We start from the raw sequence: 22,087 nt of genomic DNA, 5'->3' as shown, positions 1-22,087 counted from the left end.
ACTATTTAAAAATGGTACCCATAGCCTCCCTGCTCGACACTCAGCATCAAGGGTTGGTTTGGGGGGGGAAGTCCTTGTGACATACTAGCGTCATGTCCAAGGGGTGTACTTGTACATCAAGCTGCCTCACGCTACAGAAACAGGAGATAGGCTCCTGCCCCATGTGCCGTTACGGCTCGAGAACCATTGGTTCTCAAAGGCAAACTTCTTTGATGACCCTGGTTCCACTTACATGTAGTGGGTCTCGTTAGAAAACAGCTTGGTCTTGGATTTTGACTGATTGATGACCATCACTGAATTCACTCCACTGCTACGGTTCAAGCAGAGACACAAACCATGTGGATGGGACAGCGCGTTTCCAAAAGTCGTATAAATGAAATAAATCAAAACTTGCCGCGGCCCGCCATGCGGTTCTGTCACTATTGAGACGAGACGAATTAAGCTACAATGTCACAACTAGCCACAACACAACATCTGATCTGACCGCACGGTGTCGTGTCTCAACGTGTGTACACGGCCTGCCCGCTGATCTGACCGCACGGTGTCGTGTCTCAACGTGTGTACACGGCCTGCCCGCTGATCTGACTGCACGGTGTCGTGTCTCAACGTGTGTACACGGCCTGCCCGCTGACCTGACCGCACGGTGTCGTGTCTCAACGTGTGTACACGGCCTGCCCGCTGACCTGACCGCACGGTGTCGTGTCTCAACGTGTGCACGGCCTGCCCGCTGACCTGACCGCACGGTGTCGTGTCTCAACGTGTGTACACGGCCTGCCCGCTGATCTGACTGCACGGTGTCGTGTCTCAACGTGTGCACGGCCTGCCCGCTGACCTGACCGCACGGTGTCGTGTCTCAACGTGTGTACACGGCCTGCCCGCTGACCTGACCGCACGGTGTCGTGTCTCAACGTGTGTACACGGCCTGCCCGCTGATCTGACTGCACGGTGTCGTGTCTCAACGTGTGTACACGGCCTGCCCGCTGACCTGACCGCACGGTGTCGTGTCTCAACGTGTGCACGGCCTGCCCGCTGACCTGACCGCACGGTGTCGTGTCTCAACGTGTGTACACGGCCTGCCCGCTGATCTGACTGCACGGTGTCGTGTCTCAACGTGTGCACGGCCTGCCCGCTGACCTGACCGCACGGTGTCGTGTCTCAACGTGTGTACACGGCCTGCCCGCTGACCTGACCGCACGGTGTCGTGTCTCAACGTGTGTACACGGCCTGCCCGCTGATCTGACCGCACGGTGTCGTGTCTCAACGTGTGCACGGCCTGCCCGCTGACCTGACCGCACGGTGTCGTGTCTCAACGTGTGTACACGGCCTGCCCGCTGATCTGACTGCACGGTGTCGTGTCTCAACGTGTGTACACGGCCTGCCCGCTGATCAGATAAAAGGCCCATCGGTCTCTCGAGCCGGCCAGGTAGCATTTCACCTGCTAAGCATTTTACCCCAGTTTGCTGGCAAGCTAGTGTTTCCCTGGTCTGCTCTCCCACACACACACACACACAGAGGAGAGGAGGTACTATGGGTGGCACCCTGCCAAAAGTGCAGTAGGTTGTTTATTACAGGGCAATAGCTTTCTAATTGGATATCAATTACCCCTGGATCGACCCGTTTATCTTGGCACAAGTGAAATAGAGGCGAGGAGAACGATGACGAAAGAAGAACAGGTAGGGGGGGCGAGGGAGGGAGAGAAAGAAAGGTGGCAGGAGAGAGAGGGGGGGGGGGTGGAAGGTGAGAGAAAGAGGGGTGGAGGGAGAGAGAGGGAGCGAAAGAGAGGGGGTGGAAGGGGAGAGAAAGAGAGGGGGTGGAGGGAGAGAGAGAGGGAGAGAAAGAGAGGGGGTGGAGGGAGAGAGAGACAGAAAGAGAGGGGTGAGAGAGAGGAGAGCAAAAGAGGGGTGGAGGGGGAGAAAGAAAGAGAAAGAGAGGGGGGTGGAAGGGGAGAAAGAGAGGGGTGGAGAGAGGGAGAGAGACAGAAAGAGAGAGGGGGGAGAGAGGGAGGGTGAAAAGGGAGAAAGAGAGAGAGAGGAGACTGGAGAAATGAAATCATGCAGAAAGGAGTTCTGAGGAAGGAAGGGTGAGGAGCTGCTTTAGACCCAAAGTACCCAGAACCTTTAGTCCCAGAAAATACTGTTCAAGGAACTAAAAGGTTTGTTCAGCCCATTGTTGTCCGTGTTGCGCCGACCATCAAATTTACTTTATTTAATTGGATAGGGGGCAGGTATTAATAAGAATTTATTCTTCTTCCTGCTCCTTTTCGCTCATGGGTGTATTTGATTATAATAACTAAATGAATTATAGGAATTTGTAATGTACTGTAAATGTAATACACTACCATGTGCGAAACTAAATAAAATGAAATGAAAAGGAAATGTTTCCACTGCATCCAAAAGACCTGTGAAGATTAGACTAAATGAGTCTGCTGACGTATGAAAAACATCTCAATCAGGCATTCCAGTGTCTCAATAATAGTTAACTATACTAGAACAACACAAAACACAATTTTCTCCGAACAGACCAATGTTCCCTGCAGACTATTTTGCCATTGGTCCTCACATTGAACAGGGACGTGAACAGACCACACAATGCACTGGCAGCACACAAGGCCAGATGACTCATTCCCAAACAGGGCTTTGTAGATTGTTTGGAGTGAAAATCACTCTCTGTGTCCGAGTTGGGTTCCAAACTCTCGGTCATCATCATTGCCAGGCGGTTGTTGTTGAATTATTGGGTCTTTTCATCTCAAGGAATAGGCTTGCATTTGATTTTCAATACGTTATGAAATGAATATGATGTTGTGTCTGTCAAGTAACAGTGCAATGACCCAAGTGTTAGACTTATCCAACTTATCCATATCCTAACACTTGTTATATAATTGAGATGGACACTTGTGCAAAGAGCAGAAAAAAAACATGCTAGCGTCTACCCTTTAAACTTAGGATATGGATAAGTTGGATACGTTTAAAAGGGTAGACGCTAGCATGATTGAGTGTCAATCTCAATTATATAACAATCCTATGAAAAATTGTTGATTGAATTATTGGCTCTTATCATCACGAGGAATAGGCTTGCATTTGATTTTCAATCCACTATGAAATGAAAATGACACAAATTGGTAGTCTTAAGGTATTATTTTATCCCAATTGATGCTGCGTTTTGGAGATACAGCTATAATCACAACCCTGCTTAGCTAGCAATAGTTCTTGTGCAATTTCTAATCCGAGTTTCATGCATAGAATTAACGTTAGGTTTGACGCATGCATTTCCTGGTTGATAAAATTACAGTGGTGTAGTAATAGGCAATAATAACTATCTTTAAATACTTAACCTGCAAACATAAGACTGTTCCGACAGCACAAGATATCTCTGGAGATAATTTTTTTTTTATATTTGTATATCAATGAACAACAAATGAATAAAATTTAAATGAAATGCTGCTCGACCAATAAGAATGTTAAGTGCTGCAAGCCCCATAGTTCCTGTACTTTTTGTAAAGTACCTACCCCCGAGCAGGCACCTTTTGGGTGATCAAATAATGTCCCCAGAACTCGGTGGAAATGCACAGAGTTCCCCAAAAGGTTCCTAGTTCCTGCCGTAGAAAAGTAGCAGCCAGCAGAGCCACAGATGAATGGAAAAAGAGCTCTCTGAACCGAATGAGCAGAAGAGAGAGAGACTCACCAGCCGAAGCAGAAGAGAGCCAGGTAGAAGCCCAGCAGAGTGGCCACCACATGCCTGATGAAGGGAGTGGTCTTACTGGGGTGGAGGTAGAGGCGGAACCACACCGCCGTCAGCAGGGCAAACAGCTGGCACACCACAAAGTTCACCTGAAGAGACAGAGATTCATGTATTGTTTAGTCCCATTTACCAGGTAAAGTTACAGAGAGAGAGAGAGAGAGAGAGAGAGAGAGAGAGAGAGAGAGAGAGAGAGAGAGAGAGAGAGAGAGAGAGAGAGAGAGAGGGAGAATCACATGACTTCAACTTTTGTGGAGAAAGGAGATTTAGTGAGAAGATAAGAGAAGGGTAGAGCTTTGAAAGGGTAAGGGATAAAGGACCCTTTCACAGCGAAGGCGTGACGCTCATTACCGATAAAAAGAGAACCGTACAATGAAGGTGAAGACATGTTGCAGCAGCTTGTTTTTATTAAGCAATACATCATCACCACCACACACTTCACCGTCAATACATAACGCATCATCACCACCACACACTTCACCATCAATACATAACGCATCATCACCACCACACACTTCACCATCAATACATAACGCATCATCACCACCACACACTTCACCATCAATACATAACGCATCATCACCACCACACACTTCACCATCAATACATAACGCATCATCACCACCACACACTTCACCATCAATACATAACGCATCATCACCACCACACACTTCACCATCAATACATAACGCATCATCACCACCACACACTTCACCATCAATCAATACATAACGCATCATCACCACCACACACTTCACCATCAATACATAACGCATCATCACCACCACACACTTCACCATCAATACATAACGCATCATCACCACCACACACTTCACCATCAATACATAACGCATCATCACCACCACACACTTCACCATCAATACATAACGCATCATCACCACCACACACTTCACCATCAATCAATACATAACGCATCATCACCACCACACACTTCACCATCAATACATAACGCATCATCACCACCACACACTTCACCATCAATCAATACATAACGCATCATCACCACCACACACTTCACCATCAGGAAAGCACAGTGAGAAAACAAAAACAGAGCAAAAAAAACTAAAAAGAAGTTCATCAGACTAAGACACAGACACACACATCTACTGTATCCATCACCAACTGCATATGTCATCAAATCAAAACAGGCACAGCTTCAAAAGCCTTACAGTCACAATGAGTGATAAAACTAGGACCAATCAGAAGCCTTATTGTCACAATGCGCGATACGACTAGGACCAATCAGAAGCCCTATTGTCAGAATGAGTGATAAGACTCGGCCAATCAGCCACATCGCCCTGCCTATCCCTTCCTCTTCGTTCCACACGGGGTTCCCAGCGGCACGTGATCAGGTCCTGCACAGTAGCTACAGACATAGGATAGACAGGACAGGACACCCATATTATCTGATGTACAGTAATGAATGAATGAGTTGGCACACACCCGATTCCTGAAAGCATTGTTACACCGTCCATCACCCACTGTTATCAGTGTAATACCGCTTCCACAATAATCTTTCCATAAAAGTGTTTACAGAGAAAATATAGGCCTATTTAGTCAAATAACACCCTGATCAGAGGAATATATTTCACGATAATATTTCCATTGAAAAGTACTAGCTTTCAGGAAAAACACATTTAAGTCCCTTTCGGACATGCACTGAACTCCTGGGCCCTCATTCATCAATGTGTGCGTAGAACATGACCTATTTCCACACGTAAGCACGGAATGTAGAACTAGTGTACGCACAGGGAAGTCGGGATTCATCACACGGTGCGTACGCAGGCTCTATGCTCCTCCGTGTTGATGAATACCACTTTGTTCTACCGTCAATGCTCGTGCATGATTATCCATATATGGTCATGAAAATGAGGAAACACCCCCCATGGGATGTGAAATAATGGACGGACCCGAGCGGAACTCTGAGAAACTCCACGAAGATTGTTCACTGCTGTCGAACCAAGAAGACACTATCGCGTATTATGGGATAAATAAAAGGCGGACTTGTAAAACAGATATCAACGGCTCCCTAAGACCATTGCTGCAATTCTGCCTGGACAGCTCAAAATACTAATAAAGACCGTTCGTTGACCACTGTTTGGCGTTGGTTGTGTGTCATTATAACCGTGCTGTAATATGAATGCCTTTATTAGTTGTGTTCGATTGGCTATATGATTTTTAGAGGCATCTATTTTGTTGTCGGCTAATAAAGACCGCGCTGGAATATGACTGCCTTTTCCCGTGTTGTTTGATTAATACCCAGGGATTAAAGTTCTCCTCAATTTTATTCCAAATCGCGATGGATCTCCCGTCAATTTTCTACCTGCTGCATATGATTTCTAGAGGCATACTACAATCTATTTTGATGTCAGTATTGGGTAGCCTATATAAACAATAATAGAGAGCATATACAAGAACAATTAATCTCACTGCATGTATGATGTAGCCTGCCTTTCAATACATGAACTTGAATTCCATCATGTTTGTGTGCGGGACTCACAAGGCTGTTGTCACAATGGGTGGTACCGGTACAGTAATAATTACAGTCCACACAATATCACGATCCATGCCATAGCCTATGTTCTATTAGGACATGATCTGTGACGACAAATGTTCTAGAATGTTTGAAGATATCATACTCTGACAGCATGCCTATGATCAACAAAAACGCGAACTTGAATCCCATCATATACATAGTCTGTCCACTATCTGGTGGCATTGCAATGCGTTTTCTATTCTTTCTTATACAGTAAAAAGGGGGAAGAACACTATATTCATATGACTTGTATTCTGCTTACAGCTTCGAAATTCCACTTGTTTCGTTTAACGTAAAGCCTTTTAAATATAATCAAAACGTTCCCGTGTTTCTGCGGTCTGCGCAAAATAATAACGAGTTGAGCTTTATGATTTATGATGAATTGAAAATGGGGGACCCTGATGTAAACAAGACGAAAGTTGGTCTGCATCCCCAATTAACAATTGTATGTACTGAGCTGTACTGTACTGTACCCATTCTGCAATCTGTTAATAAACTTTTCAATCAATCAAGCTACGCGGAGCGCAGTCAGTCAGTAGCCTACACCCCGTATATTCCGATAACGCTATATAAACCATGCTGCATTCATTCTGAGAGAAAGATCTATTATTCCAAATGCTATTTATAGGGTTTTGACCATAATTACACTACTGTTGCTATTTTACAATGAACTATAATGAACTACGGTTCGTACAGAACATGCCAGTGTTATTATGCACAGAAGCTCATTTCCTTGTTGTAATAATATATTCTACCACTGGGCGCCAGGTACGCCTGGTCTGACCTGTGCGTAGATGTAAGCACGGAGTCAAGTTCAAATCGAAATTGATGAATCCCACTCTTTGCTTAGAAATGATCGTACGCACAGGGTAAGCACAGATCTGTGCGTAGAACACGTTGATGAATGAGGGCCCTGGCCTTAACCGCACATTAACCAGAGGGGCTGTATGTCCGAACTCAAACATTCTAAATCCGCGTGGAGTTTACCCTCCCAGCACCCTCGTCTTAAGATCCACGAAATTACAAACTGCGCTCATGTCGGAACACAAGCAGATCATTGTTTGCAGTATTCACACAGCGAACGAGTGGGCGTATTGATCGATATTACATTTACATTTAGTAATTTAGCTGACGCTTTTATCCAAAGCGTCTTACAAGTTATGTACAACAGGTCAGCAGGAAGGGTACAACTCTTTCAGCTGAGTAACAATGTTGTCAAACAGTGTTGAAACTTGGGTGCTACAGTCTTGAGTGCATAGTAGTAAAGACATATTAGCATAGTAGGTACTAGATAATAATATCAGCAAGAAATACCTTTATTTTAACAAAAATAAATTGAAGTTGCCCTCATGTACAAGGTCAAGTAACATGCCAGTTAAATTAATATTTCAAATTATCTTCTGTACACAGGCGGAGGAGGTAGGCTTTCTGCGTGCCGCCCTCGCTCTACCTAGGTGCCACTCCTCGTCTACACCAAGCCAAGTATCTCTCCATATGTTCCAACACATCTGCCATGGAGCATCCGTGTGCTACGTGTCCAAAAAGGTGACTCCAGGAAATGCAGGCAGCAGATTCTCAGCGCATTGTCCCGAGTGCATGTGTGAAAAGGGCTATAGTAAGTATGGAGAGGCAGGATGGCCTAAAGGTAAAGTGGCCGCGGCCAGTAACCAAAAGGTTGCTGGTTCGATCCCCATCTCCAACAGGAGGGTGTATTCCAGCTGTAGCTGGTGACTGAAGGGTGGCTGGTATACCTATTACCTACGCAGCCCACCATCCTGCCTAAGGATGCGCTCCAACCCTGCGCTCCGACCTCTCTGATGAAATGCATATGTGTGGGGAGTGTGTGTATGTGTAACTAGGATAGGCGAAAAGACCCCTTTCAATTGCTTTGTGTACATTGACAATAAAAAACTCTCAAGAGAACCTTGTTCCATACTAGGGCTGCAACGATTAGTCGACATAATCGACGAGGTCGATCATAAAAACTTGTAGATGCCGAATTTTTGCGTCGATGCGTCGTAAAAATATATAAAAAAATTAATCTTTTTTTTTTGTGAAAGTGGCTTCTCAGCTCTGGTCCAGCTGAAGACAAAGCAGAGGAACAGATTGGATATTGAGCATGACCTCAGAGTTGCTTTGTCTACCATCACCCCAGACTTTGAGACTCTTGTCAGGAGCAAACAACATCCCCAGTTATCCCATTAGTTCCCTGGGATGTTAAGCTAATAAGTCTGCTAAGAAGGACATATTATTTATTATTATTATTATTATTATTATTATTATTATTATTATTATTATTATTATTATTATTATTATTATTATTATTATTATTATTATTATTATTTTATTTCATTGTGTTTTTAGCCCTAGTTGCACTTTTGTTGCAACCCCAGTTATCCCATTAGTTCCCCCAAACTTACTGTCGGTCTGTTATGTTAAGCTAAGAAGTCTGCTAAGAGCCCGGAAAAGGAGCCGCGCCCACAGGAAGCAGAGATGGAGGGTGTGACAGAAATAATCGTTAGATTAGTCAACTAATCGAAAAAAATCTACAGATTAGTCTACTACCAAAATAATCGTTAGTTGCAGCCCTATTCCATACCCTAATGTCCGTGCTGAAGCTGGGGGACAAATAGCCTTTCCTCCAGGCAAGAGACAGACTGACTGGGGCTATAGAGTAGGGAACAGTGAACTCTCAACCCATAGGGTGACAGCTGTGGAGAAAGAGCATGTGTGCATCTTATCAGGATTCTGAGTTTCTTAACTGTTTATTATGTGCTAGGATCTCACCAGTCTGACTGTTAATTAGGCCAGGTAAGTGACAATCTGGTGGTTTGTGCTAGGATGTGAACCCCATATTATCAATCTGTGTTGTTGGTATATGCTAGGATTAGAGATGCCCCGATCACGTTTTTTGCCATATCGGCATATTGGTTTTGTTATAGCAGCTGGCAGTATTATACTGTAGGTCTAACACATGCATTCTCAAAGTCCGGACTCCGGTCCAGATACGGACCGAACCACAACGGTCTCTGGACTCTGAGCAAATTATACTTTTCATATGTATCATCTGTATTATCTGCGAGACATCGCCACAACGCAACGAGTAAAAATTCTCCGCTCTCTAATGCAAGCGTCTTTGCATGTCCGACTGCTCCACTGTCTGTGTGTGTGTCTGTCTACTCTCATTTGGTCCAATCACATTCCCCCACCCACAGTCTGCGAATCAGAGGCAGAGTAGGGCGGGTCTTCACGGCATGCTGGTTGTCTTTCAGCGAGTTGGGAGAGTGTAGCGGGGCTCGCTCAATGTGAGACAGTAGTCAGTCGTCTCGACTCTCGACTACACTTAATGGCTGGTCGTCCAGCCCTATGAATTGCATGACTTTTCTTGTGATCGCCTTAGCCTTCGGACTATCACGGTTATACGCCCGGCTGCTCTCTAAAGTGGTTTGCGTTACCGGCCGTTTTGGTTCTTTCTACCTTCCGCGGTAAGCTTAACGAATTCTCCATGCTCCTCTGGGTGATGGGACTTCAAGCGTCTTATAAAAAAAAATTGTGTTGAAAGTTTGAAACTTTTTACATTGCTTCCCCCACGAGGTATTTTATCCTGGCATACATTGCAGATGGCATTTGTTGCATCCGTCTCAGACACTTTGTAATAGTTCCACACCGCCAACATGTTTTAGGTTAGTTAACATGTGACAATGACACCAACTCCGCTGAGAATATCGGCCAATACCGATCGATCGATTGATTGATTCAAACTAGGGATGCACCGAAATTTCGGCCACCGAAAGTTTTCGGCCGAAAATGGCAAAAAATGGCCTTTCGGCTTTTGGCCGAAAGAGTTTTTTCACCGAAAATATATCACCGAAACAGAAACAACCTGTAACCTAACGCGTGTTGTTGTGATGATGTCGCGCTGTCGGGAGTTGTGCTGTTTCTATGTAAACTCTGCGCGCAACGCGTCCAATAAATGCGTCTTTAACATGCTTTTATATCCTTATTTACTATATGCCCGTCGCGGTTAATCACTGAGTGATCTAATATGCATATTATTCAGAGCGAGAGGGGGGGGGGGATTGTGTTTCTCACATTGACGCTGTAAGAATTAATTAATGAATGCATTCAGAAGTGCTGAATAAATGTTTTATGGACCCATAATAGTGATTATTTATTATTTAAGTTAAGATTAGCCATAATCATATTTTTCCATAATCATAATGTTCCACAACATTGGTAAAAAAAATTCTATTCTATGAATCATTTTCGGCCTTTCGGCTTTCGGCCAACTGTTTTCTATTTTCGGTATCGGTTTCAGCCAAGAATTTCCCATTCGGTGCATCCCTAATTCAAACCCCACCATCCCATCAATGTGCCGATTTGTTTCTCAGAGCGGGTACTCAATGATTCTTCTTTCAGAGGAGTGATTCCTATTTCAGAGCGAGTACCGAGTGATTCCTCTTTCAGAGAGTACCGAGTGAATCCTCTTTCAGAGCGAGTACCGAGTGAATCCTCTTTCAGAGAGTACTGAGTGAATCCTCTTTCAGAGAGTACCGAGTGATTCCTCTTTCAGAGAGAGTACTGAGTGAATCCTCTTTCAGAGAGTACTGAGTGAATCCTCTTTCAGAGAGTACCGAGTGAATCCTCTTTCAGAGCGAGTACCGAGTGAATCCTCTTTCAGAGAGTACTGAGTGAATCCTCTTTCAGAGAGTACCGAGTGATTCCTCTTTCAGAGAGTACTGAGTGAATCCTCTTTCAGAGAGAGTACCGAGTGAATCCTCTTTCAGAGAGAGAGTACCGAGTGAATCCTCTTTCAGAGAGAGTACCGAGTGAATCCTCTTTCAGAGAGAGTACCGAGTGAATCCTCTTTCAGAGAGTACTGAGTGAATCCTCTTTCAGAGACAGTACCGAGTGAATCCTCTTTCAGAGAGAGTACTGAGTGAATCCTCTTTCAGAGAGAGTACTCTGAGCGATTCCTGGTTTATTATGAGTCATGGTCATGACCACAGCCGACCCTCTCTGGAGAGTAGAGTCATCTCACAGTCTAAATACACACAGGCAACTCCACTGTCCCCCGGGTCATTGCATAATGCACAGTGTGTGTGTGTGCGTGTGTGTGTATTTGCATACAAGGAGGGACAGAAGGGCGGGCAGGGATGGAAAGAGGAAATAAGGAGTGAAATGACGCTGGCAGCTTTTAAGTGTGTGTGTGTGGGGGGGGGGGGCACACACACCTTATAGTGGGTCATCATAAGCCATTGACACTCTTTTTGAAACCTGCCAAAAGAGAGAGCTGTCCAAACTCTTGTAATAAATAGCTCTGCGTGTGTTTCTATCCAACAACCCTTTAAACTAGGGATGGCCGATATTATCGGCCGACCGATATTATCGGCCGATATCGGCAATAAAATGTGATATCGGAAAATATCGGTATCGGTTAAAAAAAAAAAAAAAAACAATAACAATATTTGTTATATATATATCCAGTGAAATGATTAGTTACCTGAAATTATTCAGTTTTTTTGGGGGGGGAAACCCTGCATATATCGGTATCGGTTGATATCGGTTGATATCGGTATCGGAAATTAAGAGTTGGACAATATCGGAATATCGGTATCGGTAAAAAAGCCAATATCGAGCATCCCTACTTTAAACAGATGCGAGTTAGAGGGTGACAGACAGCCCATGTGTCTCAGTCACTGTCAAGGATCCATCAGTCCCTTGTATTTGCTATTCTTTACTTGGAACACACACATAAAAGCTCCCAGTCATTTCACTCCCATTTCCTCTTTCATTTACTTCCATCCCTGCCCTTCTGTCCCTCCTTGTACGCAAACACACACACCTAAGGGATATGATCATAGAGCAAAGCCTAGGCAAATTCAAGAACAACATCATCTAGTATTTTATGTACACGTTCAGTGACATGCATGTTGTTTTAAAGTCGGCCCACTTTCATAGGTATGTTTCTTTGACTGTACAGAGTATAGAGTAGGAGATAGACAGGAACTAGGGTATACAGTAGGAGAGATAGACAGGGACTATGGTATATATATACAGTAGGAGAGATAGACGGGGACTATGGTATATATATACAGTAGGAGAGATAGACAGGGACTATGGTATATATATATACAGTAGGAGAGATAGACGGGGACTATGGTATACAGTAGGAGAGATACAGGGACTATGGTAGGAGAGATAGACAGGGACTAGGGTTTGTACAGTAGGAGAGATACAGGGACTAGTGTATATACAGTAGGAGAGATAGATAGGGACTACGGTATACAGTAGGACAGATAAGACAGGGACTATGGTATACAGTAGGAGAGATACAGGGACTAGTGTATATACAGTAGGAGAGATAGATAGGGACTACGGTATACAGTAGGACAGATAAGACAGGGACTATGGTATACAGTAGGAGAGATACAGGGACTATGGTATACAGTAGGAGAGATACAGGGACTACGGTATACAGTAGGAGAGATACAGGGACTATGGTATACAGTAGGAGAGATACAGGGACTATGGTATACAGTAGGAGAGATACAGGGACTATGGTATACAGTAGGAGAGATACAGGGACTAGGGTATACAGTAGGAGATACAGGGACTAGGGTATACAGTAGGAGAGATAGACAGGGACTATGGTATACAGTAGGAGAGATAGACAGGGACTATGGTATACAGTAGGAGAGATACAGGGACTAGGGTATACAGTAGGAGAGATACAGGGACTACGGTATACAGTAGGAGAGATACAGGGACTATGGTATACAGTAGGAGAGATACAGGGACTAGGGTATACAGTAGGAGATACAGGGACTAGGGTATACAGTAGGAGAGATAGACAGGGACTATGGTATACAGTAGGAGAGATAGACAGGGACTATGGTATACAGTAGGAGAGATACAGGGACTAGGGTATACAGTAGGAGATACAGGGACTAGGGTATACAGTAGGAGAGATAGACAGGGACTATGGTATACAGTAGGAGAGATAGACAGGGCTAGTATGTACTACTACGAGGGTATCCTCTACAATAATTTAGCTGCTGAATAGACTCCCGAGTCGAGTCCCATAATGAAATGACTCTTCATGTTATGGTTCTTCATCATATGATACGATTTTTTTCCCCCTATTTTTATACATCCAATGGTACAGAAAGGGCAGATGGCAGATGCGTTATACTGTACATATGGCACTCAGTTCACGGGCTACAGTATGTAACGTGTCTTCAAGCTACTCCAGGCCCCATCACTTACTGTTTAGCTGCATATATGCTCTAAAACCATAGAACGTCACCGCGCTTCGACAGAATCGCAAACCTGCGAGACAAGATTTACTGTTATCGAGTCCAGTCTCCTCGTCCTCATCATCGAAGAGTTGCATTATGAACCAATGACACATGAAGGTCAGATGGCATAGGATGAGCTATTCAAGGGATATGTAATGTACCCTCGTCTAGTAGATATATGGCCGTGTTCACACACACACAGAGTTGCTGCTACCGCATCTGGGAGCCTCTGTGGGCCATAGCAAAATATGCACCATGATTGTAACTCAAGCACTCTCCACCTGGGGCCACTCTCAGAAAGGACGGTACAACTGTATATGTACGTGGTGAAATAATCCCTCAGCCACTAAGAGCACAACATGTGTGTGTGTATGTGAGTGAGAGAGAGAGTGAGATAATGGTAAGTGATGCATGTCAGAGTACACAATAGCCTGCCCTTGTATTTAGGTCACGTCCACAAATCCGTCTGGATGCGGTACAGTGAAAGGCTAGTAGACACACAGAGTGCGTTCACTATCTGTTTACTCTGCATGATTAATGAATGAGAGAGGGAGAGAGAACACACAGAGAGAGACAAAAGACACAGGGAGAGGGAGAGACCTACAGTAGGTCTGCAAAGCTGACAGATGTAACAACAGCTAGCGTGACGTCACTAATCATCAAAAGCGTCGACTATAGACTGACTGCATTTACTGTAAACACGAGACCCTTTGTTACGCGCCCGCACTTCGCATACAGTACACACACAAGCTCTTAAAAAGGAGTACGCCGCGGCCACGCCAACGTTTTGACAAACAATCTCTTTCATCAACTCACCATTATGAGATGAGAAGATCTGTGTTTGTTTCATCGTTGTGTGTCCAGTAATTGCTGCGCCACGGTTTTAGCACACAGTATCCGATCCGTGTTCGGTACAAATTAGCTTAGCTGATTGAAAAGGTTATGAACAGATTGTAGAATGGGTACAATACAGTACGGCTCAATACACACAATTGTTAAGGGGATGCAGACCAGAGAAAGACTTTCGTCTCGTTTACATCGGGGTCCCCCATTTTCAATTCATCATGACATTTATGACATACAGATATATAGTACTACTGTTACATCCAGACATTTATGACATACGATATACAAATATACAGTACTGTAAAATAAAAGACAATATATACATTCAAGGGGGAAGAAGCTGTACATTGGGTGGGTGGGTGGGGCGGGTTTGGACATTTACAGGGGCCAGTTTAGAATTGCAGCCTCCCGTAGGTGCTGTTTGAGAGCGGTTTTGAAGGAGGGTAGGGAATGATTCACATTATTTTACAGCGTTCCACATTGTTGTGGAATAATTACGAAACGAGTTTAGTCCCTTGTTTGAGCCGAATCTGGGTTGAACATGATTGATTTGTGGAGCTCCCTCTGGTGTTGTGGGCGTGGTATTCACCGACCTTTGGGAAGTATTTCGGCATGTACATGGGTACCTTAGTGGTGTATTGTATCTTGTAGACCAGGCCGCCCATTGCAAGTTGCTGTACTCTCGTCTACTCTAAGCCATCCTAGGTTGTCAAAATGGGCAGGGGTGAGGTGGGTTTTAGGAGTAAGGTCAAGCAGTAGTCTGACCAGTTTGTTTTGTGATGTTTGTAATTATTTTTTTTTTTTATCCACTTTTTCTCCCATTTCTATATTTTCTCCCATCCCAATTTCGTATCATCCAATTCAACCCTCCCCTGTCACGAACGCTGTTTCTTGCCTCCCACAAGCCGGCTGCAATGTGGACTAAGTCATACATAGCACAAGTCCCCTCCGGTACTTGAGGTAACAGCAGTCGCATCTTTTCACCTGCGCAGCTCGATCTCTCAGTGGCGAGGAGTAACGCGTGGGAGGCTCACGCTGCCCCCGACACTTCCTGATTCTACTGCGCAGGCGCACCAACCGACCTGTAGGAGTCGCTGTCCACAACGCCCAATCCCCACCCATCAGTTTACCACCCCCTAATACGGCCAATGTGTATTAGTATGAACGACCAGCTAAACTGAAAGCAATGTGGAGCGCTGGGCTCGAACAGGCGAGCCCAGCGTCTCCGCATTCGTGGCGAGCGCCTTGCCCACTACGCCACGTAGCCGCCCATTTTGTAATTTAGTTTTTAGCGCCTTTGAGGTGCTTTGGTACCATGAGGTTCAAGCATAGTCGTAGTACCCTTGAATGAGTGCTCCTGTTTTCAGTCTTCAAGGTATTCTTGTTTACCAGAGAGGAGATCTGGTACAAGAATCTGGTTCGTTGGTTGACTTCTTTGATAACATTGGTTGCCAGCTGCGTTAGAGTCATAGTGCGGTAATCGGTTTTCTTGCAAACCGGGATGTTCAATCATGTTTTGTGATACAAAAAAAGGTAAAGTTCAAGTTCAAGTTCAAGTTCTTTAATAGTTGTCATACAGAAGTACAGAATACTTTCATACAAAATGCTTCTTACTGTTACGCTCCAGAGACTGTGCTAGACAAGATAGTATCAAATAACATAATAACATAATATAGCATGAATTTAGAATTAGAAAAATGAGGTCACAGTGTTCGGTATAGACATATGTACAATGTTCTGAGTTACCATATAATATACAATACACAATACTATGCAGTGTACTAATGTACAGTACTATCTAGTGCAAAGCAGAAATGGGATGAGGTACAATTTTAGGTACAATTTACAGTAAGGTGTACGAGTTGTAGTGCAATCCTTCATCCATAAATATAAAGTGTGGGGAGTGGGTGCTACAGTGTGTTTGTTTAAAGTGGGTGTGTGCTATAAAGTGTGTGGAGTGGGTGCTACAGTGTGTTTGTTTAAAGTGAGTGTGTGCGTGTGGATGTGTGTGCTATGTGCGTTTGGTGGTTGTTGTTGTGTAGTGTTCATTCATTGTTCGTTTAGCAGCCTGATGGCCTGGGGATAGAAGCTTCTTCTGAGTCTTTCTGTGCTCGCCTTGAGACTCCGGTATCGCTTGCCTGACCGCAGCAGTTCAAAGAGGCAGTTGTTCGGGTGACTGGAGTCTTTAATGATTCTCTTAGCCTTTGCAACGCTTGTAGTAAATGTTCTGGAGGGTGGGGAGCCCCCCTCCAATTGTGCGTTCGGCTGAACGTGTCACTCTTTGTAGTCTGCTTCGGTCTTGTGCAGTGCTATTCCCAAACCAGGAGGTGATGTTGCCGGTCAAGATGCTCTCTATTGTACATGAGTAGAAGTTCTTAAGGATCTTCTGGCTGACTTGGAACTTCCTTAGGCGCCTGAGGAAGTAGAGGCGTTGTTGTGCCTTCTTCACAACACTGTCAATGTGTGTGGTCCATGTCAAGTCCTCGGATATGTAGGCTCCGAGGTACTTAAAGCTGTTGACTCTCTCAACCGGTGCCCCGTCGATGCTGAGGGGGCTGTAGTCCTTGACCCCCGACCTCCTGAAGTCCACAATCATCTCCTTTGTTTTGCTGACGTTCAGGGAGAGGCTGTTTTCCTGGCACCATCCCGCCAGGACCTTGACCTCTTCCAGGTAGGCCCTCTCGTCGTTGGCAGAGATCAGGCCCACCACCACTGTGTCGTCAGCAAATTTGATGATTGTATTGCTACTCCGCTGAGCCACACAGTCGTGTGTGTACAGGGAGTAGAGGAGGGGACTCAGAACACAGCCCTGGGGGGCCCCTATGTTGAGGGTGATGGATGAGGAGGTGCAGTTGCCTGCTCTCACCACCTGGGGTCTGCCAGTCAGGAAGTCCAAGACCCACTGGCAGAGGTCATAGCCCAAGCCCAGGTCCCTGAGCTTGGCTATGAGTATGGAGGGGACTATGGTATTGAATGCCGAGCTGTAGTCGATGAATAGCATTCTCACATAGTTCCCCTGCCTCTTGTCCAGGTGTGATGCTGCTGTGTGCAGCACATGGGATATGGCGTCCTCCGTGGACCTGTTGGGGCGGTATGCAAATTGCAGGGGGTCCATGTTGATGGGGAGGGAGGAGCAGATGTAGCCCTTTACTAGCTTCTCAAAGCACTTCATGGCTATGGAGGTGAGAGCTACAGGGCGGTAGTCGTTGAGGCAAGCAGGCTTGGATTTTTTGGGTACAGGGATAATAGTGGACTTCTTCAGGCAGGTGGGGATGACAGCCTGTTCTAAGGACAGGTTAAATATGTCAGTGAATACTGGGGCCAGTTGGTCGGCACAGACTTTTAGGACGCGGCCGGGGATGCCGTCCGGACCTGCTGCCTTCCTGATATTCACTTGACATAAACCTGACAGTCTAATTTATAATATTGCTAAAGTAGGGGTGTAACAATGCATCGATGCATCGCAATGCAACGAACCTAAGGTCGAATCGCATAGAATCAAATCGTGATCAAATTAATATTGAATCGTAATCGAATCGAAGTGTGGTCAAATATTTACACCCCTATTATTGACCTATAGTCCATTCATGCTGAGTGAATCAGTTCCCCCAGCCACATTTGTGTATTCAACATTTTTGTGGGAATCAACCCATCTCAACACCCTGCCCTCTTTTCTCAATCACAACGGCGCCTTTGAAAGTTTGTCAGAGGAAAGGGACAGTTGTGATTGGAGGATCAAGAAAAGAGGGCGGAGCTTGAAATAGGTAAATTACTGGACGCACAAGGATGAAACGAACACGGATCTTCTCGTCTCATAATGGTGAGTTGATGATATTATTTTCCAAAAGGTCGGCATTGTCCTGATTATTAGAAGTGTTTAACAGTGGCGGCTGGGTGGCGTAGCGGAGATTGCGCTCGTCAGCAATGCAAGAGACTCCGGTCTCTACTCCCCGAGTCGGCATTGCCTGCGGCTTGGGCCAGTTGTCAACTATCTCAATTGGCAGAGGTAGCGAGTGGAAAGTCGATGGGTGGGGATTGGACGTTGTCGACAGCGACTCCTACAGGTCAGTTGGGGGACGCCTGCACAGCAGAGACAGGAAGTATCTGGGGCAGCGTGAGCCTCCCACACGTACTGTACCTCCTTGCCACTGAGAGTCCTCGCTGTCTGGTGAAAAGATGCGACAGGCTGCCTCCTCGTGTACCGAGGGGACACGTGATGCAAGGCTTCTGTCCTCACTACAACCGACCAGTGGGAGGCATAGTCTAGCAACGTTCAAGACAGGGGAGGGGAGAATTGGCAATACGAAATTGGGATGGGAGAACATTTTTAAAATAAGGAGAAAAAGTGGATAAAAAAAATAAGTGTTTAACAGTTTATTAATTTAATACAATACAGCTTAGGTCAAGATCAGGATGTTGTTGTTAACCCTTTGGGTGCCGTTAGCGTAGAACTACGTTTCTGTCGCCCGACGGTTGAGTGCCGGAAACGTAGATCTACGTTTTTCTCACGGCATTTATTTTATTCGCTATTGCCATTCATAAATCAGCGGGGCACCTTGTGCATACTGTTCTGAGTGTGTCTGAGCTGGCATACTGTCTTATACCGCCCTCTAACGTGTTCAGCCGCTATTGCACTCCATTAGAAACGGTGTCGTTTCTTTTCTCTACCGAGCGTGTGGGGGCGGGCAAAACACGCGCTTGTAGGGATGACTTGGACAACGGACCCCGCCCGCCCGTTCATGTGCAATGCCCAATAACGTCGGAGACAGGATCGCTGTGGATAACTGGAATGGCGATCAGATAATTGGATTATTTTTTTTCATTACATCAGAGACCAGGTAAGGACTCTATATATCCAATCTTGCGTTGATCTGATATTTTTTTCTACCGCGATTGAAGCCATCTGTGTGTGGCTGTTTACCGTTGGGTGCAGGAGGGGGGGGGGGGGGAGCGCCGCGCTCCAGGGCCCATTTCATGTATGCACAAGGAGACATAATAATGATAATAGAGTGTTGATTTCAGGAAGATTCAATAATCAGGCGAAAAATTACAACGTGTTTACTGGTGGATTCCACTAAAACGCTATTATCGCGTCTTTTTCCTGGAATTACTCAGAAGCACCCAAACTATATTCATATTCAAAACGGTATAAAACGGAAATGTACAGATGAAAAAAAATAAAAATTTGCACGTTGACTGGAAGCAACTCACTGACAGTCGACGGCGTTATTAGACCCATATAGCTATAATATAAAATATAGGTTTAGCTAATGGACGGCAAGGCCAGATGCACTTCCCGGAAGGGGCGTGGCACTCAATGTGTTAAGGAAACAAGGGCTTATGATTAACACTTTGGGTGCCGGGAACCGTGTTTAGACGTCATTGCTGGCCATGCTCAAGTTGCCGAAGACGCTTTACAGCATCTTTAATATCAATATTTCAAAAATCTGCGATCGGATTCATATGTCCCCTCCGCTGGCCTGAGATCCACCAGCAGGACCCACTGAGCTCTCTGGCGGTTCAGGAGCGCCATCTGGTGGCCGATCGGCGCAACTGCTTAACAGGATGTGCCATAGAGGTTGTGCTGGACTCCGTATTACTTCCGGGCACTCGCTATAGGTCCCGGGACTCTGGCTCGTCACGCTACACAGTGATCGATTGCCAATAACTCGATAAACAACATGATTTGGACGTATATACCATTATACAAGCTGGAGATGGACCGGGTAAATCGCCATCCCATAATGATATAATTTCTACTCTACGATGATCGCCCAACGGCGCGCGGAGACTGGGGTGAGTTTGAGCGTGTAACGTTACCGTCTTCGATACTAACTGCTATTATCAACATTTGACCCACATTAGATGATTGGTATAACGCTGTCCACGGAATTATAAACGCCCCCTCGCCCATCCGGTCAACGTCAGATGACGTGTAGTAACTTCTAGAAGTACGTCTAGTTGAAATTTTTTATATCGCGCTGATTGCCATCAAACTGTATTTCATCATCAATATAATGCATTTGGGGCTATATATCACGTTCTGGAGAAAGCTGCAGAAAGAGATGAAAACATACTTATACATTAGACCATACTTTACTATGAATATGTGAATGAAAAAGTTTAACGTTGCTACACAATGAACAATACATATAGGACTTTGAATGGGCCCTAATAATGGCAATGTAGCAATAGAATTTAAAAAGTTATAGCCCTGCAAAGAAGGGGACTTTCTCCATAGACAAATAGAGCTGGCAATCTATGGTATATCATGAATTTAACCTTAGGCAGCCAAAGTGTTAATACCCGACTGATTCTAAATGAATCATTAAAACCATAACAACCATGAAGATATAGCCTAAGTAATGACTTGGGCCAATTGGCTTTTTAAAGGTGTTTACTAACTAGGCATTTCAGTGGCTTTAGCTGCTGGAGATAATGTTTCCATTTTCAAAAGCCTCGCAGCGGCACTCTCGACTGTTATGGCTCCGAGGCAAACAGACCACCTGTGTGCGACAGTACAACTCTCTCCCTGTATTCTAGCAAGGAGACGAAACTGACTCCCGTTTCTGTGAGTGTTTAATAAATCCGACTGGTCATTCTGGTTCTACACAAGCCCTGTGTCGGCTCAGCGATAACTCAGCGATAACGTAACGACTCGGAGGCCGGGTGTGAATCGCCTGCACCGACTCTAGTGCACTAAAAATAACATGCAATGGTAATGGAAACAAATAGACCCCCATCTCCTGCAACTCTCCACTTCAAATAGTGTTTACATGACCTGCGGCTTCGGATGTCATTTCACGCTTTGATTGCCGTAAGCTGCTCTCTTAGCAGAGTGGCTACCGCCGGCTGGCCAAATGACTGATTGACTTTCTGGCTGGCGTGCTAGCTGGTGGACATTAACACACTCGCAGCTTGCCATCGTGATTGATTGATAGAGGCCTTTCATGTTTCATGAATGCCCATTTGTCCTCTGTGTTGGAATAAACAGCTGTTGCTATAATGTGTTCGTACGAGAAACTAAATCAAATACATCAACAAAAAAGATGATACATTTATGTTTTATTACTCGGATCTTGAAAACAAGTCATAGTAATAATAATAACTTGGTTTTGTATAACGCCTTTCATAAAACCCAAGGTCGCTTACATAGGGCGAAAAAACAACAATAACAAACATGGTAGACAAGACACACAACATTCAATGAGGTAGTTAGGGGTCAAATGCCATGTTGAAGGAGAGTTTTGAGGATTTGTTTTAAGGAGTCCAGAGTTGTGGCACATTGATGTCCTTTTCCAGTGTTTTACCATTTCTACCACCGCACAGAAATGAGGCGTTTGCTTTTGAAAGTGGTTACAGGCAGCCATGTAGAAGAAAGAACTACACGAACATTACCTACACAAAAATACCTGCATATAATCCTCCTATAGACCTACTTATACACCCATATAACTCACTCTGTATACATGTACAACAATGAATATATACCGTATATATATTTATTCACCAGTCTGTACATACCTGCACATAATCCTTTTACTATATATCTGTACATATCCCTTACCTACTCGTACTAGTTATGCTGCTGGCCAGTAGGACTACAACCATACCGTCTTTATACCTGTATCGTATCACTGTACATATT

The 22,087-nt window shown here is 44.9% G+C and overlaps 1 protein-coding gene across 1 annotated transcript in view; it reads right to left on the bottom strand.

Annotated features, from left to right (window-relative positions):
- Positions 1 to 22,087, bottom strand: part of mboat2a (membrane bound O-acyltransferase domain containing 2a) — a 161,822-nt gene that overhangs the window by 76,115 nt on the left and 63,620 nt on the right. The window contains exon 2 of the mRNA XM_084311625.1: positions 3,682 to 3,827. Coding sequence (XP_084167751.1) covers positions 3,682 to 3,827 — 146 coding nt within the window. The remainder of the gene's footprint in view (positions 1 to 3,681; positions 3,828 to 22,087) is intronic.

Source organism: Notolepis coatsorum, assembly GCF_963971535.1.
Source record: "Notolepis coatsorum genome assembly, chromosome: 3".
Taxonomy (NCBI): Eukaryota; Metazoa; Chordata; class Actinopteri; order Aulopiformes; family Paralepididae; genus Notolepis; species Notolepis coatsorum.
This window is presented reverse-complemented; position numbering and strand designations above follow the sequence as displayed.